Source organism: Piliocolobus tephrosceles, chromosome 8 (genome assembly GCF_002776525.5).
Source record: "Piliocolobus tephrosceles isolate RC106 chromosome 8, ASM277652v3, whole genome shotgun sequence".
NCBI lineage: Eukaryota > Metazoa > Chordata > Mammalia > Primates > Cercopithecidae > Piliocolobus > Piliocolobus tephrosceles.
Window position 1 is genome coordinate 8,472,180 of NC_045441.1, and position 26,479 is coordinate 8,498,658.

A 26,479-nucleotide genomic window follows, 5' to 3' on the forward strand; every position below is an offset into this window, starting at 1 on the left:
TGATCTGTATGCAGCTCAGCTGAGATCGCCTACCAAGGAGAATGATGAGGAATGTCATATTAAATAGCTGCAGGAAGCCCTGTACCAATCAGGAAACTATTTACTTCTTAGCAATCACAAGAGACAGAACTCATCATTTTCTTCAAGTTATTTTTTGTCCCCTTCCTTTTCCTTCCTTCCTTCCTTTTCTTTTCTTTCCTTTTCTCTTCTCTTCTCTTCTCTTCTCTTCTCTTCTCTTCTCTTCTCTTCTCTTCTCTTTTCTCTTTTCTTTTTTGTTTTTTTTTTGATTGGAGTCTTGCTCTGTCGCCCGGGCTGGAGTGCAGCAGCGTGATCTTGGCTCACTGCAACCTCTGCCTCACGGGTTCAAGTGATTCTGCAGACTCAGCCTCCCGAGTAGCTGGGATTACGAGCGTGTGCCACCATACCCAACTAATTTTTGTATTTTTAGCAGATATGGGTTTCACCATGTTGGCCAGGATGGTCTTGAACTCCTGACCTCAGGTGATCCACCCGGCTTGGCCTCCCAAAGTGCTGGGATTACAGACGTGAGCCACTGCACCTGGCCTTTATTTCTTACCTGTTTTATTTTTTTAATAGAGTTGGGGTTTTTTAAATAGAGTTGGGGGGGTGGTCTCACTATGTTGTCTAGGCTGGTCTCGAACTTCTGGCCTCAAATGATCCTTCTGCCTTGGCCTCCCAAAGTGCTAGGATTGCAGGCATGAGTCATGGAGGCTAAGCCAGTTTTGGTCTCTCTCACTCTTTTTTTTTTTTTTTTTTTTTTTTTAAGACAGAATCTTGCTCTGTCACCGAGGCTGGAGTGCAGTGGTGCCATCTCGGCTCACTGCAACCTCTGCCTCCTGGGTTCCAGCGATTCTTGTGCCTCAGCTTCCCAAGTAGCTGGGACTACAGGCATGTGCCACCACCAAGCCTGACTAATTTTTGTATTTTTAGTAGAGATTGGGTTTTGCCATGTTAGCTAGGCTGGTCTCGAACTCCTGGCCTCAAACCATACATCCACCTCAGCCTCCCAAAGTGCTGGGATTACAGGTGTGAGCCCCTATACCCGGCACACTTTTGGTCTCTTGACAGCTCTTTTGCTTATTGTGCTTCTAAAGTCACATAATAGGCTGGGTGTGGCGGCTTATACCTGTAATCCCAGCCCTTTGGGAGACTGAGTCAGGAGGATTGCTTGAGGCCAGGAGTTTAAGACCACCCTTGCCAACATAAGGAGACCCTGTCTCTTTAAAAAATAAAGAAAACCGGCCGGGCGCAGTGGCTCAAGCCTGTAATCCCAGCACTTTGGGAGGCCGAGATGGGCGGATCACGAGGTCAGGAGATCAAGACCATCCTGACTAACACGGTGAAACCCTGTCTCTACTAAAAACTACAAAAAACTAGCCGGGTGAGGTGGCAGGCGCCTGTAGTCCCAGCTACTCAGGAGGTTGAGGCAGGAGAATGGCGTGAACCTGGGAGGCGGAGCTTGCAGTGAGCTGAGATCCGGCCACTGCACTCCAGCCTGGGCGACAGAGCGAGACTCTGTCTCAAAAAATAAATAAATAAATAAATAAATAAATAAATAAATAAATAAATAAATAAATAAATATAAAACCAAAAATAAAAGTAAAATCACATAATATAACTATCCTTATTTTACCAGGACCATATTTAAAAAATTCAGGATAGCTTGTAAGACTTTTTTGGTTCCAAGCTCATATAAGTTATGCTTGTGCCTTTTTTTTTCCTTTCAACTAAGGTGCATGTAAGATTTAAAGTTTGTGATTTCTATTTTCACAATAGCCTTTGGAGCCTTGTGACCAAATGAGGTTGTCTAGGGAGAAGGCCTAGAATGAGCAGAGAAGAGGATCTTGAGGGATGCCAGCACTTAAGGGCTGGCAAGAGAAAGAGCCTGCCAGGGAGACTGAGAAAGACCAGTGAGAGAGGAAGTAGCAAGTCTCGAGTGTGTGCTGCCCTAGAAGGCAGGGGTGGATGGTGGTTTCTAAAGAAGGCCAAGTTCGAGGGTGAAATGTTGGCAAGAGGTCAAACAAGATAATGACAAAAAATGTGCGTTGGCTTTATCAACACTGGTGACATTAGTGAGATCAGTTTCAGTGGCATAGTGCGGGGGAAGCCAGATTCCAGGGGCCTGTGGATTTCTCCCTTGAGTTCTAACTCATATTCACAACTACTTACTTAAAGATCAAGTAGGCATCTCAAACTTACCACCACAAAACCAAACTCTTCATTCTCCTCCCACCATCCAAACCTAATTCTTCCTCATCTTAATGAATGGACCCTCTAATGCCCCAGTTGCTCAGTCCAAAAAGCCTAGATGTCAGTCTCTTATACCCTACATCTAAGCCATCAGCAAATCCTGTTGGCCCTACTTTCAGAATATAGACAGAGACGGGCAACTCCCCACTCCCTCCAAGGCTTCAGGTGCAATCCACCGTCTTCTCCCTAGACCTTGTCAGCTGTCTGCCTGCTTCTGCTCTTTCCTCTGTATACTCTCTTCACTATCCTAGAACCAGATAATCTTTTAAAAATAGAACTAAGATGATTTTACATATTGTTTGAAACTTTCCAAAGGTTTCTCCTCTCAGAGTAACAGACAAAGTCCTTCCATACCTGACAGTTCTTCCTGATCACACCAGGCACGCTCCCACTTTTGTTTTTAGCTCCTGTTGTTCTTGCCTAGAAGCTACTTTCTCAAGCCCTTTACACAACTTTCTCCTCTTCATGTGAGTTCCTATTTTGAGAGACCTTCTCTAACTATCTGTCATGTTTTTAAAACATGTCTGCAAATTTCTTGACACTCTTTTCACCAAGAGTTAGAGTCCAGTTCCTCTCCTCTTGAAACTGACTAAAGCGACTCACTTCTAACAAATTAAATGTGAAGGCAGTGGTGCTGGATCATAAGAGGTGATATGTGGGATGCTTGCTCTTGGAACAGAGCTGCAGTGCTGGGAAGAAGCCTCTGCCACATTGACATGCTGCACAGAGGTATTCCAGCAATAGTCCTCACTGTGGTCACAGTGGACACCTAGCACCGACCATCAGTCAGGTGAGAAGGAACCCTCCAGATGACTCCAGCTCCAGCCCCTGTTTGACTGGAACCATGTGAGAGACCCTATAGGGAAACCACCAAGCTTAGCCTGGTCACCCCCAGAAATGTGAACGAAAATAAATGCATGCTATTGTTTTTTGCCACTAAGTATGAGTGGTTTAATTACATAGCAATCGATAATTGGAACACAACGTTTCTACAGTAGCGCTCCCCATCAGTCTATTTTCTTACCCAGAGTTATTTTTCTTTGTAGCCCTTACCATGATCTGACATGTTATAAATTTGTTTTTGTTTCCTGTTCTACCACATGCCCTGGAACTTCAGCTGTGGGAAAGTAGAAACTTTGCTTATTTTGCTGATATTTCCTCCACTACCTAGAACGGTGCTTGGTACAGACGAGTCACTCAAGCTCAGATTGTTTTGTTAAATGGATGCACCTGTGGTCTGTGGTGTGAAGAAGGCATCCAAGTTGAACAGAGACAGTATGGGCATGAAAGTATTGTGGAACTTGGAAAGGACCACATAGGAGATATTATTATTCTCATTATTCTTGAGGATACTTCTACTTCCCTATTAGTGGTCCTTAATAATGATTTTTTAATGGAGGTAATGAAGTTATTTTTTCTTTTTTTCAAAACAGTTTATTTTTGAAGTAGAAATAAAAATTCTGGTGTTTATAGGGTCGAGTTTACACTTCCAGGTCTGTGAGAGTGACTAAGCTTCTGAACCTTTTATAGTTGTATTATGTACAGGATGAGAAAGGGAATGTTCCTCTTCCCATACCCCTGAGCAAGCAGCCTGCAGGCCAACACCGGTGCCCATCTAGAAAGGCGTTTGACATGAGAGAAGGATCATTTTAGCCTATGTACTCTGTTGGACTTTAGAAGACTGTGAGCCAGAAAGTCTCCTTACAAACCAGCATAGAGCAAGGTTAGGTAAAGGTCTTTCATGTTTACCCATTGCTGCCCCTCTTTGTTTTTTTTTTTTTTTTTTTCTTGTTCATTTTTTTTTCCATGGGGCCAAATCATTATATTCTTCACGATTACAGCAAATGCATATTGAACATTTCTTCATGTTGATGTCAACTCTTCATATCATTTTCACAGGCTTGAGGTGAAATTCTGTTGAGTTTTTTGTGGTGTTTTGGCCAGAGATCCAGGAAAGGCTGACTCTTGCCCTGCCAATCATCCCAAACTGGATGGCCCAAGGAACAGCAGCAGATGAGGCTGTCAGTCCCACTGTACTAGTCTCTGAGTTGCACCCAATAACCTGCATCATAGAGGTCACTGGGGAAGGGAGTTGCGAGATGGTATAGGCCTGCCTTGCTCCCCACTCTGAGCCCCACATCTGAGTTGAAGACTGTGGGTTCAGGCACACTGTGCAGGAGGGAGGTTGGCAACCCGATACCAAATGGGGACTCCAAGAGGGTGCATGAGCAGAAGACTGTTCAGGGCCAGGCGAGAAGGAAGGGAGCTTCATCTCAGACGCAGACCCTGTGAGGCACACCACCCTTCACAAAATAGGGGCCAGTGAGATCCTGAGGCTCTGACCAAGCACACACTTAATTCTTTTTCTTTGGATGGGATCAGGAAAGACAAAGGGAGACAAAGGGAATGAGTTAAGGCAAAATCTCTGGGAGAAGGTCATCAGTGTTCTTTCTTCAGTGTTTGCTGTCATCGTCCTTGTCATCATTGTCACCGTCACCATCATTAGCTATAGCAGCACACTTGTACTGAGTCATTGTTGTACACCAGGCACTGTGATAGATTCTTCTGCGGATGGGGTTATTTGGATAAACAGGAGGTTTTATACAACTTAAGAACAAACAGTCCTGTTTGGGGTAGCATTTGGGGTGCACATGACTGATGCCAAGCAGAGCATGAAAAGGGCTGTCACAGCATTTGCATTCTGGCAGCTCTGGAGGGGAAAGAAGACCCTCTCCTGGCCTGGGACACTGGAGGCTTCATGAAGAAGATGATATTTGATCTGAGACTTGAAGGACAAGTGGAAGTTTATAGATAGAAGTGGGCAGGTGGGCTGCCTGTACAGCGTGACGGGGACTAAAAGCATGGTGTGTTTGGTAGAGTGGTGAATTTCAGACTGACTGGAGCATAGTCAGTGGCTAGAAATGAGAGGGACTTGACTAGAAGGCAGTTGTTGTGACCCTCTGAGTAATTCTGTTTCTTCCTCCACACCCTTTGCAGCCTGAGTATTACCGTAATTGATAGAAAACTGCATCTAACTCCTCCCGCCATGGACTCATTTTTATGAGGCCTTTCTTCATTCGTTTCCTTTCCCAAGTCAATGAGTGGAGAAACACATTCCTAAGGATTATGATGGCCAATTTCCTGCATGTTCTTCACTCACAGAGAAGCAATGCCAGATCTGGTCTCCTTTCTTTCCTTTCCAAGTGCATAACAGACCTTTCTTTTTTTGAAAAAAGAGAACACATAGTGGGACAGGTTGGGGTCAGCTCTGGAGGCCAGGAGGGTCAGATTTGAGACCTTCACTGCAGACACTCCTGATTCAAGTGCCTGCAGCCATGGAAGCCCACCTAGCAGGAGCCAAGGCTAGGAGCGGGATGGCTTTGAGGAGGACGATCAAACCTGGCCTCAGAGCTAGGTTCACTTCAAAATGTGGGGATGGTAGTGAGGAGGGGGCTGTAGCAAAGAGGATATCTACAGGGAGCTTGGAATTTGGGCTGCATGAGGGTTGAGGATTGGAGGAACTGGGGCCTGTGCAGCGGCTCTCAGAGAGTTCCCCTTAGCACAGGCCGTCGGCACAGGCCGCTGACTCCTAGTTCATTGTTTTCACATGCAATGTGTGACCTTTCCAACCCTCTCCAGGAGATCTGCAGGTGAATTTGCATCTGTTGATGTGGTTCTGTGTCTTTGGGTTAGAGTTGATTCCCTTCTTGGTATCCTGGGAGTATCCTGTGCAGGGGCCACGAAGTGCCAGGCTTGCACATTACCTATTAGAGCAGTGAGGGGCATTCCCCAGCCATGCTGACAAGCTGGGACAACCAGGCCATGCTCCTCCTGCCCTGTTTGTGGAGCCTGTCCCTGGGGTTCACACAGGCCCTGAGGGGGAACTCTGCTGTGTCACAGCCTGTGGGACAAAGCCTTCGGGCCGAACAGTTTCCCCAGAGCGCCCTGCGTGTCCTTGTTGCTCAGGCAGTAGATGAAGGGATTCAGCATGGGGGTCACCACCGTGTACCTCACTGAGGCTAGTGAGTCCTTGTCTGTGGAATGGGAGGATGAGGGCCTCAGGTGGACCCCTGAGATGGTGTCATAGAAGGGGATGACCATGGTCAGGTGGGAGCCACAGGTGGAAAAGGCCTTCTGCTTGCCCCGGGTGTAGTGGACCCTGAGCACCGTGACTGCAATGCGTGTGTAGGAGCCGAGAATGCCAAGGAAGGGCAGGAGGACAATCAGGCCCCCCACCAGCACGATCATGAACTGGTCGAGTCGGGTGTCGGAACAGGAGAGCTGGAGCAGGAGAATGAGGTCACAGAAGCAGTAGGGGATGACGTTGCTGGAGCAGAAGTCCAGCTGGGCCATGAGGAGGGTGTGCAGCAGGGCATGGAGGCTGGCGATGGCCCATGAGCTGCCCAGCATCTGGGTGCAGCCACGCAGGCTCATCTTGGAGGAGTAGTGCAGCAGGTGGCAGATGGCCAGGTAGCAGTCATAGGCCACTGCTGTCAGAAGGAAGTTGTCCATGTTGGCGAGCAGGATGCAGATGTAGATCTGTCCCAGGCAGGTGCCGTAGGAGATGGCCTGAGTCTGCGTCTGGATGTTCTCAAGCATTGTGGGGATCGTGGCAGAGAGGAAGTAGAAATCCACTAGGGAGAGCTGGCTGACGAAGAAGTACATGGGGGTGTGGAGACAGGAGGCTGAGTCAATGGCCAGGATGATGAGCAGGTTGCCTGCCTTGCCAACCAGGTACATGGCCAGGAAGAACTCGAAGATCAGCTCCTCCTGCTCTGGCCGGCTGGAGAGCCCCAGGAGGAGGCACTCCCAGGCACTGGTGTGGTTTCTGCGCTCCATGGATGACAGGTCCTGTGGGGAGAGCCAGACCAGTCGCAGACCAGTGAGAGATGAATTCCTGGGCTTCCTGCAGTCCCTCAGCTCTCATTTGGACACATCTCTGTGTTCATTTGGTACAAACCCCAAAGCAGACTGTCAGCCTATCAAAGGAAAAGCCTCAGTCAGGGAGCCCTATGGCCTCAACATACCCAGGCATCAGGGTTCAGTTACTTCACTGCTAAACTTCTGCTGACTCTGAACCCACGAAGCCCCATCTGCTGTCCCTCCGTAGAGAATCCTGGTGGCGCGTGGTCATGTATTCAGTGATGGCAGCAATGAGGCATATTTTATTTAGGGTATTTTACCCCAAGTTTTCTTCACACTTTCATTCTTTTCTTTTTTTTTTTTTTGAGACAGAGTCTCGCTCTGTCGCCCAGGCTGGAGTGCAGTGGTGCGATCTTGTCTCACTGCAAGCTCCGCCTCCTGGGTTCATGCCATTCTCCTGCCTCAGCCTCCGGAGTAGCTGGGACTACAGGCGCCCGCCACCATGCTCGGCTAATTTTTTGTATTTTTGGTAGAGACGGGGTTGCACCGTGTTCACCAGGATGTTCTCGATCTCCTGACCTCGTGATCCACCCTTCTCGGCCTCCCAAAGTGGTGGAATTACAGGTGTGAGCCACTGCGCCCGACCTCTTACATTGTTTGATATGAGCAAGTGATAATGTCTCGAGATTAAGTAAAGAGCTATAGAAATGTAGTTTCTTCCCACTCCCAGTAAGGGGGGGCCACCTGAAGGTTGTTTCTATATGGAATTCTGAAAGTATAACGGCAGATGTGCAGAGTCAGAGGGTACTGTGGGTACACACCCTCTTTCCCCCTAAGATTTTGTCTCCTTTGGTCCCGACCCAGGCAGAGCCCAGGACTCAGGGTGCTATGGCTGCTGCTCCCCACCTTCGGACACCTTGGCCCTGGTGTTGCTGCTGAGGCTGAAGGTCCGGGCAAGCCTGGGCAGAGGAGCCTGTTGACAGGGCCAGCTCAGCCAGCCTTCTGTCTGCGCTCACCCAAGAAGGGCCTCACCTCTAGAGGGTAGTCGAGGAAGAGTGGGAGTTGTCTCTGTGGATACCAAGGAGAAGCTACAGCTGTAACATTGCCCAGGGGCACGGAGACCACAGCAGAGCCACATAGGGACCTCACTCAATTGGAATTCATAATAGTTCAGAGATTTCAGCTGATGTTGCATTAGACATAAAGCATTTTTTGTGGCTTCAAAAGAAAGGGTGGGATGTGGGTCCTATCAAAGTGAATCTGTAAAGAGAAAGGGAAGAAGGACAGTGCAGGGTTAGTGTGCTGATTGGGGATGGGACACAGGTGATGGGAAATCCGTAGGAGATGGCCATGGGGTGGGGTTCTGGCCACGTGGGAACTGGGCAGGGATGAGAAGGGGAAGCATCCAGTGAATGTGGTAATCTTATCTGCTAAAGGCATTCTTGTGAGGATTAAAAGAGGAAATGCACATATGTGCTAAGAACAGGGCATTGCACATAGGCACTCAGTGAGCACTGGCTGCTATTATTATTCAAGTAATTTTTAGAGGCAAATGTGATTTTAATACCAAACTAAACAAGGACAATGAAAAGATTGGGATCCAATTTTGTTTATAGACATAGATGCAAATGCCACACATAAAATATTTGCAAACAAAGAAAACAACATATTGATAGAGCTAGCTGTAAAACTGAAAATCTGTGAACAAATGAAATATCAAAATAATGTAATTCATTCATGATAAGACATCCAAATAAATTTATTATTACTTTATAGATGAAAACTCTCAAAGCATTAGAATTGTTTTTTCTTAATATGATAAACTGTGTATTTAAAAACAAGAGTTGGCCAGGGATGGTGACTCACACCTGTAGTCCTAGTACTTTGAGAGATCGAGGCAGGAGGATTGCTTGAGCCCAGGAGTTCAAAACTAGCCTGGACAACATGGTGAGACTCTGGATCGATTAAAAAATAAAAAAATAAAAACGAGTCAACATCATGTCTATTGAAGAATACTACTTTCTCTCTAAAAGAATAAGATAGAAATATTCTCTGTTATCATTCCTTCTTTAACATTTTCCTAGAAATGTTGATGATGGTTATCTGAAAAGGCAAAAGGAGTAAAAATAAGGTTTTGCAAAAGATTTGTCTCGTAAGTAAGCTATTGAAAGAAATAAAACAATTGTTAGAAATAATATTAGTTTAGCAGAGTTGCAGGATATAATGGCAGACAAATATCAGTTACTTATACTGAATAACCATTTTAAAAAGCAATGAAAAAGATGATTTTATTTCCACTAATGATGAAATTGAATATTGGAATTTGAATGCAACTTAAAAATGAAATATTGTCCAAAATTTATAATGGATAAAGTTAAGGAATTCATAAGATAAAAATAGATTCTAATTGAAAAGTTTAAATATATTCAGATTATTATGCTCCCTAAACAAATAAATAGATGTTATTATTAATAATATAATTAATAAACATACTCTATAGACCAAACATTATGCTATTTACATATGAGTTTTTAAATTCTACCCCAAACTCTATAGGTGGGTATTCATTCTTTTTTTTTTTTTTTGTGAGACAGAATTTCACTCTTGTCGGTGAGGCTGGAGCACCAATGGTGTGATCTTGGCTCACTGCAACCTCTGCCTCCCAAATGATTCTCCTGCCTCAGCCTCCCAAGTAGCTGGGATTACAGGCGCCCACCACCACACCCAGCTAATTTTTTTTTTTTTTTTGGTAGAGATGGGGTTTCACCACGTTGGCCAGGCTGGTCTCGAACTCCAGACCTCAGGAGATCCACCTTCCTAGGCCTCCCAAAGTGCTGGGATTACAGGTGTGAGCCACTACACTTGCCCTGGATATTCTTGTCTTACTTACAGAGGCTTATAGAGGTTAAGTAAATGTATATAAATGTAGAAATTTTATGTTTGGGATTATACAGGAGGAAACAAATCAGATGGAAAGAGATAATTGGTTCAAAGATATTTGTTGAAACACCATTTTTAAATGTTTTAAAATGTGAAACAACCGAATTTCCAAAATAATGAGAATAGTTTTACAGACTCTGATGTCTCAATGGTATGGAATACTGTACAGACTGTAAAAATGAAAGATTGTGTCAATTTCTGGATATTTGCCTATGATGTAGATTTTCAAAGCAGAACGTATGATAGCCTATGCATACCAATGACATCTGTGTCAGAATGTTTGTGCACACACCACCAAACATAAGATGTTAATTTACAGATGTCAACTGTAAATTTGAGAATTTACAGTTCTCAAACTGACGGAGAGAACAGTTTGAGGTTTAATTTCTCCTGGCTTTTTCCTTGCTTACATTCTTCACGATGTGACAATCAGGTCATTGCAGTCTGTCACCTGCTCTGCTTCTGGGCCTGTCTTTGCACCAGCAAACATTTTCTGATATCTCTGCCTAGATTAAATGTTAGAAGGGCCTGGAATTGCTGGGTAATGAAATTGCTGGAGAATCCGCCATTGTAGGGATGAGGGCAGAGGCTGAGAGGGTTTGTCCAGGAATCAAATCCTTTGTGCTGTGGGAAGTCTGTTCTCTGCTAAAATGATGGCGTTGGATCCCTAGATGGTTTCTAAGGTCCCTTTGGGATCAGGTTCTGCTTGTCTTTGAGAAGTGGAGGAGGAGGAGATGTCTTTGGCTAAGGCATTTAGGGACTTTGGGGAGGAGTGTTTCTCTTTCCTGCCCTACATGGGCACTGACCTGTCCAGTTGGTCTGATTTCTGCAAATCCCACCCAAGGCCCCTGCCATTCCCCTGAATGGCTTTTCTTCTCTCAGGAGCTCAGAAAGCTCACAAGCAGCCTGGGGCCAGGGACACAAGCCTGGGTCCCATGGAAAGCAAGATGAGAAAGCAGGTGGGTGGGAGGCAGGGAGAGGGAAGTGGTTCGGGAGGACAGAACCTGATTCCCTGGTGGGTTGGCCAAGGAGCGGTGTCTGGGCCTCACCCTCGGCTTATTTGCAGGGCTCCTTTTGGAATATAGGGAGCAATCCCCAGTGGGCATCGTCAGAAATAAATGTGCAGTAATTTCTTGGGGTCCTGCTGGGCCCATTTCTCCTGGGCTCCAGATACACCATTTCCTTAGGGTTTTTCCGCTGGAGAGTGACGGCCTTCAGAGGTTTAATTTGCTACTTTTGTCTCCGGAGGACATCTCTACAATTCTTTGCTTTTCTCTTTAGTTCAGGGAATTCATCTCATTGATTGTATGAGATCAGAACTCCAAAGTTCATGTTGATGGCCCCCTTTTAAATTGAGGACATGATCTCATTCTTTTTTATGGCTGCATAGTATTCCATGGTATATATGTACATTTTCTTTATGCAGTCTGCCATTGATGGGCATTTAGGTTGATTCCATGTCTTTGCTATTCAGTGCTGTGATGAACACATGTGTGCATGTGTCTTTTTTTGTTGTTGTTCTTTAAATGGTGTACATTTAAATAAGTTATTTTTTTTTAACTTTTAAGTGCAGGAGTACACATGCAGGTTTGTTACATAGGTAAACTTGTAGGGGTGTGTTACACAAATTATTTCATCTCCCAGGTATTAAATCTAGTACCCATTAGTTATTTTTCCTGATTCTCTCTCTCCTCCCACCCTCCAGCCTCTGAGAGGCCCCAGTATGCATTGTTCCCCTCTATGTATCCATGTATTCTCATCATTTAGCTCCCACTTATATGTGAGGACATGCAGTATTTGGTTTTCTGTTCCTGTGTTACTTTGCTAAGGATAATAGCCTCCAGCTCTATCTATGTCCCTGCAAAGGACATGATCTCATCCTTTTCTTTTGTTTTTTTTTCAGTGGAGTCTCACTCTGTTGCCAGGCTGGAGTGCAATGGTGTGATCTTGGCTCACTGCAAACTCCGCCTCCTGTGTTCAAGCGATTCTCATGCCTCAGCCTCCAGAGTAGCTGAGATTACAGGCACGTGCCACCACCTGCAGCTAATTTTTGTATTTTTAGTAGAGGTGGTGTTTCACCATGTTGGCCAGGATAGTTTTGATCTCCTGACCTTGTGATCTGCCCACCTCGGCCTCCCAAAGTGCTGGGATTACAGGCGTGAGCCTCCATGCCCGGCTGATCTCATTCCTTTTTATGGCTGCATAGTATTCCATGGTATATGTGTACCACATTTTCTTTATTCAGTCTGTCATTGATGGGTGTTTAGGTTAATTTCATATCTTTGCTATTGTGAATAGTACTTCAATGAACATATGTGCATGTGTCTTTATGATTTATATTCCTTTGGATATATACCTAGTAATGGAATTGCTGGGCCAAATGATATTTCTGTCTTTAGGTCTTTGAGGAATTGCCACACTGTTTTCCCTAATGGTTGAACTAATTCACACTCCCACCAACAGTGTATACATGTTTCTTTTTTTCTTTTTCTCCACAACTTCAGCAACACCTGTTATTTTTTGACTTTGTAGTAATAGCCATTCTGACTGGTGTTGGATAGTGTCTTGTTATGGTTTTGATTTGCATTTCTCTAGTAATCAGTGATGTTAAGCTTTTTTTTTTGAGACGGAGTCTTGCTCTGCCACCCAGGCTGGAGTGCAATGGTGCGATCTTGGCTCACTGCAAGCTCCACCTCCCTGGTTCACGCCGTTCTCCTGCCTCAGCCTCCCGAGTAGCTGGGACTACAGGTGCCCGCCACCACGCCCAGCTAATTTTTTGTGTTTTTAGTAGAGACGGGGTTTCACTGTGTTAGACAGGATGGTCTTGATCTCCTGACCTTGTGATCTACCCGCCTCGGCCTCCCAAAGTGCTGGGATTACAGGCATGAGCCACTGAGCCCAGCCAAGGTTTTTTTTTTTTTTTTAATAAGATTATTGGCCACATGAATGTCTTCTTCTGAAAAATGTCTGTTCATGTCCGTTGCCCATTTTTTAATGTTTTTCTTTTCTTATAAATTTAAGTTCCTTGTAGCTGTTGGCTATTAGACCTTTGTTGGATGCATAGTTTGCATTTCTTTTCCCCAGTCTGTGTTCTTGGCACCTTTGTCAAAAATGAGTTCACTGTAGATGTGTAGATTTGTTTCCGGACTCTCTATTCTGTTCCACTGGTCTATGTGTCTGTTTTTATACCAGTACCATGCTGTTTTGGTTACTATAGCTCTCTATTGAAGTCAGGTAAATGTGATTCCTCCAGTTTTGTTATTTTTGCTGACGATAGCTTTGGCTATTCTTGGTGTTTTGTGGATCTATACAAATTTTAGGATTAAAAAAATATTTCCGTGAAGAATGTCATTGGTATTTTGATAGGGATTGCATCGAATCCGTATATTGCTTTGGGTATTGTGGACAGTTTTAACAATATTGTCTTGAAATATATAAACATGGAATATCTTTCTATGTTTTTGTGTCCTCTTCAATTTCTTTCATCAGTGTTTTATAGTTTTCATTGTAGAGATCTTTCACTTCTTTGGTTAAGGTAATTCCTAGATACTTAATTTTATTCGTGGCTATTGATTTTATTTCAGATTGTTCCCTGCTGGCATATAGAAACGCTACCAATTTTGTACATTGATTTTGTATCCTGCAACTTTACTGAATTTGTTTATCAGTTCTCATAGTTCTTTGGTAGAGTCTTTAGGTTTTTAAAATGTCATTTGGAAGTCATATGGAAATATCATTTAGAAATCATTTCCAAATACCATTTAGAAACCATTTGAGTATTTTCTTACTTCCTGGAACAAAAAGTATCCTGAGCTCCTCTTGAACATTCTTAGTCCTAGCCCTGGCATCAGCCATTTCTCTAAGGAGCTCTGATTCCGTTCAGTGGAAAATGATATTCATAAGCCAAGATCTAGGCACTAAGTGTACTCATTGCTATTAAAACGTCATTGTTATCTAGCCCTATCGGTGGAGAGAAGTAGGGAATATATGTTTTACACACACACACACACACACACACACACACGCACGCATGCTTACAAGTACATGCACATATATTTACATCTATCTAATTATGTATCAACTATCTATTATCTATCTGTCATCTCTCTATCTATCCATCTATCTATCTAGAAAAGAATGAATGTACACTGATACATCCATTCCAATCTGACGCCATAGGATTCTTGCTAGCTTTCTCCCTTTCTGAATCTATGGCTCTTTCCTGCAAAAGTGACACACCTTTCTTCCAGTATAGTTTATTTACTTATGTGATCAATCCCCTTTATGTATCCAACTCTCACCCATCCCTTCCCACTCATGGATGCCCTCCTCACCTCACATGGGTTCTCCATTCCCTATTTTGCTCTGGCTGCTCTTGAAGGTCACATCTCTGTGTGGACCCCTTCTGTGATTGCTTGGGCTCCCACATCCAGGTCAGGCTGCCCCTCCATGTGGATGCCTTCCCCAGCACCCTTGGAATCTGACTTGGAGCCACCTTGACTCTCTCCTCCATCTTATTGTGTGTCTACCACATGGCTGCAACCCACCTAATGGCTTTAGTATTCAGAAAGAGAGGGGAAAGGAAGGAATAAAAAAGGAAAATAAATGAGTGCTTTTAGACATGCTGCCCAATCAACTGACCAATTGACCATTTTTTATTCAGTGTTCATTGCATTAAGACAATTGGGAGGTGAAGATGGAATGCAAGATGTTTATAAGAAAACTAGTTTCCTGTATTCCAGAAATGTCAGGGGAGATGACGTAAAAACAATAAATCAAAAGTAATAATATGATAAGTGCTTCATTGAGTGTTACAAAAAATATGTTCTTCAAAGAAGGCAGAATGAAACTACGAATATTCTCTCCAAACAATGGTCAAAGTCACAGTAGATTAACTCTGACCTATTTTAATAATCAAATTGGAGTTCTGACAAAGGCCCCACAGCAACAGTGACTACATTATAAAAGCAGTTTATTTGTTGGTTCTCAGTCATTCAGTTCTATAGATTTCTCTTTAGTGTGCAGGACGGCATCAGATAATATTTTTGTAAAGGGGATTTTATCTCTTTTCTTGATATAAAACTTATTGTAGAATATTACAAATAAAACGTGATATAAATGTCACCATTCAAGTCATCACGATAATTCTTATTTTTCTTAAAAATTATGGGATCAAATCATTGATAAATATTTATTCTCTGATGAGAGCTCAGGAGGAGTTGATAATGCTAACTAGAGGTGGGTAGAGATAGTCCTGTGAGAAGCAGAGAAGCTGAGTCTACCTATCTGTCACTTATCTGGTCACCTCCTTTATATTACATAATGCACAACACTCTACACAGGCACTAGGAGAGCTCAATGAATGTACAAAATCACCAACTACTCATGCAGTACAGTAGATTAAGCCCATCTTTATTTCAAGGTTTTATTGAGAAAGTAAATTGAGATCTCTGGTGTTCTGGGGCACAGCTTTCTTGAAGAACAAAGTAGAAGTCCTTAGAATAACTCATTCTCCACTTAGGGTTCCATCTCTTGACTCAACCTTTAGAACAATGGGTTTTTCTGATTGAAGAAGGCCTTGGTTGCCTAATTTCAAGGGGATCTACAAAAGTTAAACAAGGATATGGAGAATTAATAAATGAGATGTGAGAGAAGAAAAGATGGAAGCAAAGTAGAAAAAATACATGAATGACACAAACGCTTTGCAAGCTTATATAAACGACTCTCAACACCATGTATCTTGGATTCTTCGTACTTAATCTATAAGCTGGGTAAATACTGGATAGTAAAAGCCCTCACCATCCATCATTTAACAAAATATTTATGGAGCACCGACTCTGTGCCAGGCCTGCGACAAATTCTTGTGGACTTGTGTTTTTTTTCTTTTTTTTTTTAAAAATTAAATCTTAAGTAAAAAGGATGAGTTTTAAAAATTAAATTCAGATTATGAGGTATAATGGCAAACTACTTTGGAATTGCCATATAAAGTTAAATTTTTGTAGGTTAAAACTTGCAAGGTAATCCTGAGTAGCTGTTGTACAGTTTAATTATGTGGGCAGTTTTCAACTTCCAGAGTCTAGTAACCCCTCCCAATTGAACCCATCAAGTGCAATGATGGGAAAGGTCTTCAGAAGGAATTATTCTTTTCTTTTTAACATCTCCTCTTGGCTTCCAAGCGTAGTGCAAACAGGGAAGTTCTCAAGTTGTACAGTGACTCATACTGCTAGCCCTATTGTCACTGAGTCGCTCCTTCACTGTTGGGGGAGCCACCAACAGAGTAACATTCTGATCTCAGTTCAGTGAGGGGAAAGCAAGTTGCCATGGATACAAAGAGTTGCCAGCCTGAGATGCCTGAGAGCTTGCCAGGGAATATGCTCCCTGTCCCATGTGTGCCAGTGGCCCACTTTCTCTCAGGGCTGAGTCCCCTGCCTGAATACATACATAGGAAAGCTACACAGCTGCCCTGAAGCCATTGATAAGATGGCAACCGTCTCCATCCTCCTCCTCTCCCAAGCACAAAGTGTACTTAAGGGGTGGAGTTGCATATTAAATGCACTGGTGCTGGAAGTAAGACTTATAGGCTATTGCTTAATATGAATCAATGACATCTGTTCTTTAACTTCATCAGAGAAAAGATTTTAAATCTTTCTATAAATGTATCACCTAGAACGTAAAGTCAAACAGTAAGGATAGCCCTGCTGTTTGGTAGTCCTTCATATCCACCAGAAATGCCTGAAATTAGCCATTCTCCACCTTGGCTTCATGTGAGAACCGATCAGGGAGCTTTTAAAGTCACACTCTGGGTAAATTAGTTAAGAATTTCTGAGATATCGCAGGCATCGTGAATTTTTAAAGCTCCCTGGTGATTCCGATGTACAGCTAGTGGTTGTGAACCACAGTCACGAGAGCGCGTCTACAGGCTCTGGTGATGGAGAGCATCATTTAAGTCACAGCCAGGTAATCATTGCACGTCATGACTGTGCAGAACACTTCCTCTTTCCAACTGGCTTGAAACTGAATTTAAACTTACTCAGGTTCAAAGAGACTGCACATAATCATGCCATGTGAATCTGCATGGACTTTACATGATGTTCTTAATGCTACAGGTTTTGAAGTCCAGAACTGAAGCATCCTTAATGATCAAAGATGGATCCAAAGACATTCTTTGCTCCATAGAATGGATTATTAAAAGATATTATTCTTTTAAAAAATATATACCCTTCCGTTAAAAAAATTCTTAATACAACATACAGAAAGTGTACTGACCTGTGTTTCTTTACAAGGTTTGAAGGAGAAGTTCTGAAGGACTTTGATTAGAGCAAGTTTCATGTTTATGAGAGCAAACCTCATGCCAATGCAGTTTCTGGGTCCAGTTCCAAAGGGTGTGTATATGTAAGGATCTATGCTGTCCTTGTTCTTCTTACTGAACCTAGTTCCATATTGGTAGATTAAAAAGTTAATGAAATATAAAAACCACAGAGTTACATGTTACGGGTTCTTACTTAAGAACCACCCTCCTCCACCTCCCAACCAGTAATACACAGGATACTTCTATGGGCTGGTCACTGGAATCCTGCTTTGGTTGTTTTGTTATAATAATCGTAACCTACAGGTCCTTTCCATTCTCCATACCCTATAGGAGCGTTCAGATTTCTTGAGATGAGATGAATGTTGTTGCAAATCAAATTTCTAAACTCTAAAATTATATTCAGGGTGGTGATGTGTTCACACTCTAAAAGATACATAAGTGATAAGACTGATGGATGTGAAAGTGGATTCCTGCCTCAACTCACACTTATGTTGGTCACATGCTCATTCATGAGAAAGGAGAAGGAGAAGGTGTCTTGTGCTATTTCAAGTTATTTTTCCCTTTCCTTCTCCTGTCATCTCTTTTTTTCTAATTCCCCTCCTCCTCTCCACCTTCCCCATCCACCTGCTCCTCCGCCTGCTTCTCCGCCTCCTTCTCTTCCTGGTTCTTCTGTCCATCTCTTCCTCTCTTTCTCCCCCACATCCTTATAGAATAGTTTAAGTCGAATAATTTACATGGGCATACGATGCTACCCTACTGTAGTGTCATCACTGCTTTCCTTGATGTGTTCCACTAGGCTATAAATTCTTTGAAGATTGACCCATGTTATATTCAAATTTAATTTCTAAGTATTTGATTATAGTAAGGAAAAAATGTTGATCTGAGGAAAGTAATGGCATTGTTGTCATATGTTTTTAGCATTCTGAAATATTTACAGGCTATTGCTTCAAAATAACATAATAGGCAGGAGGAGGGTAGTGGTGGCATTTGGATGGGGTCGCTAACATGGATTGATGGCTGTTGGAACTAGTGATAGATACATGGAGATGCACGAAAACTATTCTATAGGCTGGTGTCTACAGAATATACTTGTGTATATGTCAAACATTCTCTAATATATATACATACACATATACATATATATATAATATGGATTTATGGACTTATATAAATCATATGGATTTATGGATTTATAAAAATCATGGATTCATGGATTTATATAAATCATATGATTTATGGATTTATAATTCGTATGATTTAGATTTGTATAAATCATATGGATTTCTCCCTGCCTGGCCAAGTTCCTGACATATGGCAAGCACTGTTTCTTTGGTGACTGAGTGATTCAAAGTACAGCGAGTGGTCTCTGATTTCATATTAGTACAGCCACAGGAGGTGGAAGTGCTGAGCTTTCAGGAAACATAGAAGTCCTCTACTCTAGAAAACAGAGAATTTGGTCAGCTCTGACTTGCTCTGTGAACAAGTATTATGTGCAGACTCCATGCTAGCACTAGGGACACCATGGCCAACAAGACAAGGTCACTGCCGTCAGCAAACTTGCAGGTAGGGGCCAATGAAAGTCTAGATCCCAAGCATCCTAAATCACCAGCCAGTACCTAAACATATCATTCTAAATTTTGCTTAATAATACAGTAATGAGAAAACACCAATTGTATCCAGAGTGCAAACTGTGCCTAAGGCCTGACCTTGTCCCTGAGTTCCCAGAAGAGCATGCTCAAGACACCTCCAAGGAGGAGTTTGTGAGATGTCTACTGAGAGTATAAGGGAGCTGGCACAGGACTCCAGCCACAGACAGGACCAGGAGGACCTGTGCTGTCTTGTGTCCGCAGTGATAGCCCTAATCATTAGGGCTGAGGACTTCTCAGGACCTCAGCCTGCACTGTTAAGATTACCATAGAGGAAACAGCAAGCAACGTTGAAAGCAAATGGAACATGGAAGCATGTTTTAAAGTTGCTGTTAAATTCAGAGAGCTAAAGGGTACAGCATAGAAAAACCAGAAAGGAATAAAAAGCCTATACACCTGAAGTAATTATCATGGTTAAATGGTTTATGGCATATGCAATATATACATGTATATTTATAGTAATGTAGGTCAGTGGATAGTTTCCTGTTAAGTAAGCAAGATTCAAATAAAAAGTGATACCACTCTAGTTTTAAAACATCTACATAGGCATAGAAAAATGCCCACAGGGACATAATTGATGATCTCCATCTTAAGGTGCTGGGACTGTGGATAGCGGTAGTTTCATTTTTTCTAGTCTGTGGTTTGTGAACTTTGATAATTATCACTTTTTTGTGATAGAAAGACTTACAAGCAAGCGATTGTACAACCACACGATTGTCATGTAGATTAATAGAGGCAGAATATGCTTGAACCAGCCCGGTTCAGGGTGAGCTCCATTTCCTGGGAGCCTTGTACCTTTCAGGGCGGAACTCCTCAGGCTCTCTCCAGTACTTTGGGTCATGGTGAAGAGCATAGGTTGGAATCACCACCATTGCCCCTTTGGGAATGAACACCCCATTGATTTCAACATCTTTTTTGCAGACCCTCTCAAGTCTAATAGCAATTGGGAATAATCTGAGTGTTTCATTCACTACCATGTCAAGGTACTCCATCTGTACCACGGCATCGTAGGTGGCAGGTGCCTGGGAAGAAAGAAACAGATTTGGATAAATTGAGATTTTGAATTAACTCTCAACTGAGTCCCCATGTAGTACTATTGAAGTATTAGAAGTTCCAGAGAATAACTCATACTGGTAAATGATCATAGCATTCGTGAAGTATTTTAATAACTGTCATGTCCATTGATGTGCTCAGTGACCTACTGAGATGTATGGCGGGGTTATGAATGTAGGAGATATTCAGGACCATCCTCACCCCAGGGACTGAAATCCTTAGCATGACCATACAGTGATTTTTCTTCTGGGAAGAAATGTGATTAATGGGCTATGACTATTACCACCAAATAAAATACACAAAAGTCACTATCACCTTTCAAAAAGAGGTCACACATCTGTAACAAGAAAGAAAAACAGGAAAAAGAGCAAATATCCTGTTCACACAAGGATTATTGGTTGCAAAGTCCTGCTTGGTAACTCTTTTGAGGAATTTGAGACCATCTTGGGCAACATGGTGAGAACCCATCTCTACAAAAAATACAAAAGCTAGCTGGGTGTGGTGGCGTGCACCTGTAATTCCAGCTACTCAGGAGGCAGAGGTGGGAGGATGGCTTGAGCCTGGGAGGCAGACTTTGCGGTGAGCTGAGATTGCACCACTGCCCTCCAGCTTGGGTCATAGAGTCAGAGACCCTGTCTCAATAAATAAATAAATAAGTAAAATTGGGGGTAAACTTGTTCCTTTCTGTCACAAATATGACACAATAAATTTATGATTGGATGCTACCAAGGTACACAATTTGAGTTGTTGTTAAAGTTTTGAAGAGAATAGAACCCCACACTCAACCCCATCCCCTCCTTTTGGAACAGTCCCCTAGTTGTTGCTTCAGGGCTGGACTGTAATCTTCAGGGCTGGATGTAAACATCCCTTTGTGTCTGCCTCACTGCCACACCAGGGTCAGCCCTACAGGCCAGGTCTCTTCACACCAAAAAGAATCCCAGTTTGGGCAGAAGTCTGAAAACTGGATGATATGTACCTAGCACTTGGTGTTATATTTGGGAGGCAGTATTGTAGAGGTTACGAGTTTAGCTCAGGAGTCAGATACCCTAGTTCCTAGCTTGGCTTCTTTGCCAGTGGCTACCTGACTGGAACATGAAACAGGTGTGAGGAGAGCTGAGTCAGCCTGCACCACGTCCCCAGGGCCAGGCTCCGTCAGACCACAGCCAGACCAGAGCGAGTCCAGCCAGTATCAGCAGAGCTCACTGTCCAGTCTTGTGGGCAATAAATGCTTATCATTAGATGCCACTGAGGTTTCTGGATTTTTTTTTTTTTTTTTTTTTTACATAGCATTATTGTGGTAACAGAATGCAGATGAACCAGGGTCAGCAATGTTTTACAAAGATCTTATGCTTCTGCCAGTAGCAACCATTCCCTATGTTTCTCCCTTTGTTTTTCTCCTCAGAGGCTATCTACGTAGTGTCAGTGAAAGAATCAGTGATTGTGCTTTTCATAAAAATCCTCCTGGGGAGTGGTGAGGCAGCATTTTTACTAAGGCTTGACCTCTTCCCTTCATCTCCATGTATCATCCCCTCACCTTATTGGGCAAAACTGCATCAATCTCCTTCTGCAGTTTCTGCTGGACATCAGGGTGAGTGGCCAGTTCATATATAGTGAAGGAAAGAACACTGCTGGTGGTTTCATAGCCAGCAAAAATGAAGATAATTGATTGGGCCAGGAGCTCCTGATCAGACAGAGCTGAAAGGAGAGGAAAGACATTTGAGGTAAGTCAGGTCAATGTACAACCTCACAGCTTAGATGAAATCTAAGTGAAGCTCTCCAATCCCAAGAGGAAAAAATGGAAAAGCAATTCATAGTCACACTGGGGGTGGTTTTCATTCCGATGTGTATCTTACAAAGGGCCAGAATGAGGCAAAATCATTTAAATCCAGGTTTTCCCAAGGTCTGCATGATTGTGGGCCATCCACTCCTCCTCATGGCATCCCAGCACCAGCACTGCTGTAATTTCCAGAGAGAGCATTTCTGTCTTACATACTCAGTGTTATGGGTGTGCACCTTGAATGATCCTAAAAGCACTTTATCTGTAAGTAAATATGGGGTAGCCTTTTCCCCAAGAAAAATTTGATTTTCTACAATAGAGCTTGACAAACTTTGAGAGAATTCCAATATAGCTTGACAAACTTGAGAGAATTTGCAATATTTAGGCCCTTTTCTCTCTATATGTTTGAGGGAACTTAAAGGACCAATATTGAGCTACAGATCACCTCTTGCTACTCCAAGTGTGTTTCATGGACCAGCAGCACCAGTCGCATCTGGGAGCTTATTAGAAATGCAGAATCTCAAACCCCACTGTCGAACTACTGAATCAAAATGCAAACTTGCAGGAGATGTGGTGATTTTTGTGTACGACCTCACTTAAGCAGCATGGATTACATGTTTGACAGGCATCAGGCAATACAAGATCTAGGGTACAGTTCTCAGAATGGACTATCTCAGGGTGTGCAAGACAGCAGAGACAGACAAAAAGCCAGAAGCATGGTGGTTGACTGTAGTGTGATGAATGACATTAATAAAATAGCAGAAGTTCATATGATTACAGGTTGGCCTCTCTCTTCATATTTCTCCTGAGAGAAGCTCACGATGATCCATCACTGGTCTGTTTGATCAGGACTAGATTAGGACCTTTACAGACCTGAAACACAGAAATAAATATGGTGCCTGCTGCAACCATGTAACTCACAACCGAACACAATATAAAATGAGTGTGAGAAAGGTCTATAGAGTTCTGATTTACCAGTGAATATTTCTGTATGCTGCTATGGGTAAATTGAGCCATCCGATTATTTTATTCAGTTACATTGAACCCCATTATACTGAGTTGAAGTCGAACTGTAATTTTAAAGTTGGGAGCTCTGCTGTCCAATCGGGTAGCCACTATCCACCCATGGCTATTTAAAATCAAATTTTATTCAATTAAAATTAAATACTCTTAAAAATTGTTCTTCATTGACATTGGCCACATGTCCAGTACTCAGTGGCTATAGGTGTCTAGTGATTTCTATATGAAACAGTGAAATGATAGACTGTTTTCTTTATCATAGCAAGCTTTAGTGAGATAGATAGATGATTGATAGATAGATAGAAAGACAGAAGTAGATGTAGACATGGACATGTTTAAAGTGGTATACTGGAGTCTGCCCAGCCCTGCTCTCTAGAACCAATTGTTAAGTATTCGAGAATTTTGTGAGATGGTTGCCACATTTTGATAGGTTGAAATTGACCATGATTATCATTTTGCCACTGTCTTAGTAATGATGGTTTTGGTCAAAACCATCCATGGGTCATAAAACTAGTAGATAGAAGATTGAAGTAGATTTACATGGTCTCAGAGGTTTTCCCCATTAGTTACTTATCCATTTCAAAGGGAGAAACAAAACTTTACAGTAGATTAACCTGGCAAACACACTTTCATCAAGTACTGCCAGTTAAAATCACCCTTACTGAGACAGTGTGCCTCCTGATCGGTATGTTTGATATAAATTTCCAAGTGGAGGTTCTCACTTGGTGGATCTGGAGGGGGCTGAGAACTGGCATATGAGCTCATGTAGGTGACCCACAAACCACTGACTGTCCTCCAAACATTCTAGGTTTTCTTAGCATTGCCCTTCAAGCCTGGAACATGGATATACCTGTGGGCTTCTGGAAAGTGCCTCCAGCTACCATTTATAACATCTAAATGTGTGTTGTTCTGCTATGTGGCAGAAATTCTCATCTTCCTGGAATACTTCCTGCACATTTTCAGAACAAGGGCCTCCCTCCTAGTGTCCCCGCCGGTAGCCCTCAGAAGCACTTTTTGGTTACCTTTGTGGGACTCAGTTTCTTTCGAATTCTGAGAGTCAATCATCAGCTGAAGGAAATCCACTCGGCGCTAGAAGCAAAAAGAGATTTCATTGGCAGAAAATTACTCATGAAGTGAGAAGTAAATCAAAAGTGCATTCCTCAGCCTCCCTTCTTTACTTCCCTCCCTCAGTCTCCCTATGGTTTCTTGAAGACCAGAAGTCTGACGGGTGTTGCCTCGTCACCAGTGAACAAAAATATTCATCTAAATCCTTGGAAAGCAGGATGTTTTCCTGAACAAATCTAGCTATCATGTCTAATTGCTTTTTGGCCTTTGCCCTCCCTGTTCCTCGTCTTCTCTGTCTTTTGGATACAGCTTTCTGGCCGAAGAGTTGCTGGGTTCCATCTCTGGTAGCAACTGCTTACCCAGGAAGAAGTCCTGGATCTTTTATTCTTCTACCTTTTTCTTCAGCAGTGTCCATACAGATTTATCTCCTGACATTTCCAGAACTCATCAGCAGCTTTTTGGGGGGAGCATTTTCAAATACTCCAACATTCTCAAACTTTATATAATATTCAGTGACAGCTGGGTTACCTGATCCTGCCTCCCTGACCTGCAGACATCCTTCGGCTGGCCTCTAGGGCTCTTGAAGGCAAAGCTGAGTTAGCCAACCTTGCAGCCTCAATTCTCGGAGAAGACCCCTGTTTACTCCAGGCTGTGAAGCACTCAAATTTACCACACGCTACATGTCAGCAGTCCGCAGGTAGCCTGATAGGACCCTTCATTGCAGAATATGTAAAATAAGAGTCTTGGACTTAAAATGCTTCTTTACCAATCTGTGATATGAGGAAAGCATAATTCCTCATATTTTGAAAGTAAAATACATTTTCAAACAGGAAACTTTATCCTTTGACAATTTATTGAAGGGAAGAGAAGAGGTAACATTATATCTCAATACTGTTTATATCATGACATACTAATTGTTGTGTCTGATAACAAGTTTTAAATGCTATCTCTCTGACTCTTTCTCATCTCCTTCTCCAATCTCCTTCTTTATTTCTACCAAATGACTTCTCTTGTTCTAAACATAAGTTCTCTGTCTTTATTTTTTAAAATACAGATACATGCACTATCATATGTATAAAATCTAAATTTATCAAAAACCAAACATCGTCATTTAACCACCACCAGATTTTACCTTTTGTTTGTCGTTGAGGCGACTTTTTTTCATTCTGTTTACAGATTTACTTAAAAAATTTATGGCATCTTTTGGAAACAGACAGACATTTAATGCTTCAAAAGCTGGGATAAGGAATGGAAAGAGTACTGTGGGAAAAACAAAACAAACAAAAGGAAATCATAGTGAAAATGCAAACTTCACCTGGAGCAATTATAATTTTCTTACCAGTAATGAGAATAAGAACATCATGATTCTCAACTGGAACCCATTTCTTTTTTTTTTTTTTTTTTTTTTTGAGACGGAGTCTCGCTCTGTCACTCAGGCTGGAGTGCTGTGGCTGGATCTCAGCTCACTGCAAGCTCCGCCTCCCGGGTTCACGCCATTCTCCTGCCTCAGCCTCCCGGGTAGCTGGGACTACAGGCGCCCGCCACCTCGCCCGGCTAGTTTTTTGTAGTTTTTTAGTAGAGACGGGGTTTCACTGTGTTAGCCAGGGTGGTCTCGATCTCCTGACCTCGTGATCCGCCCGTCTCGGCCTCCCAAAGTGCTGGGATTACAGGCTTGAGCCACCACGCCCGGCCGGAACTCATTTCTTGTATCATGTTTGCCCCTCTTTCAGGTCGGTGACTGAGCAAGGGCAGGTCTATACATAGGAAACACTGCTCCAGCTGTGAGATCAAAGGCACCTTCTGCATCTTTGGAGTGACCAAAGGAATAGAATTAAATTCCTTGACCTTTTAGCCTTTATCTATTGGACTAGAGTTTTTGGATTAATGTAGACCATAATCTGCTGCTTAACTTAAACATGCTGTTCAGGAAATGATACACAGCATCTATACATCAACTTCCTTGGAATAAAACTAGAAATCAATAGGGAAAGAAATTTGGGAAATTCATAACATTTGTGGAAGTTAAACAATACAGTTTTAAATGAGCAGTGAGTCAAAGCAGAAATCAAAAGGGCAACAAGAAATTGTTTTGAGATGAACAAATAGAAGACATGATATACCAAAACACAGGATGTAGCCAACACCAGTGCTCAGAGGGAAATTTATAGCTGTAATGTCTAAATTTAAAAGAAGAAAATATCTCAAATTGATAATCACCATTTATACCACAAAACACTAAAAGAAGAAGAGCAAATGAAACCTAAAACCAGCAAAAGAAAGAAAACAACAAAGACTAAAGTACAAACTCATGAAATAGAGAATAAGAAACAACAGAAAAATCAATGATATTATTTCTATGAAGTGTCCGGAATAGACAAATCTATAGAGGCAGAAAGTCAATTATTGGTTGCTTAGGGTGATGGGGTTTGTGGTTGAGGGTTGATAGCTAAAATGTATGAGGGCTCTAGATTGACAAAAACATTTAGTTTACAACAGTAATGGTCATACATATTTTTTTTTTTTTTTTTTTTTTTT

General features: G+C 42.5%; 2 protein-coding genes across 3 annotated transcripts in view; one reads left to right on the plus strand and one right to left on the minus strand.

The window, feature by feature from the left end:
• ZSCAN25 (zinc finger and SCAN domain containing 25) overlaps positions 1–26,479 on the plus strand; it is a 55,459-nt gene that overhangs the window by 20,750 nt on the left and 8,230 nt on the right. The window lies entirely within an intron of this gene.
• Positions 15,466–26,479, minus strand: part of LOC111526378 (cytochrome P450 3A5) — a 26,989-nt gene continuing 15,975 nt past the window's right edge. Inside the window, exons 8-13 of the mRNA XM_023192077.2 lie at positions 25,077–25,204; positions 23,902–23,968; positions 21,617–21,777; positions 19,825–20,051; positions 17,341–17,503; positions 15,466–15,676 (exon numbers count right to left, since the gene is read on the minus strand). Coding sequence (XP_023047845.1) covers positions 15,581–15,676; positions 17,341–17,503; positions 19,825–20,051; positions 21,617–21,777; positions 23,902–23,968; positions 25,077–25,204 — 842 coding nt within the window. The 3' untranslated portion in view covers positions 15,466–15,580. The remainder of the gene's footprint in view (positions 15,677–17,340; positions 17,504–19,824; positions 20,052–21,616; positions 21,778–23,901; positions 23,969–25,076; positions 25,205–26,479) is intronic.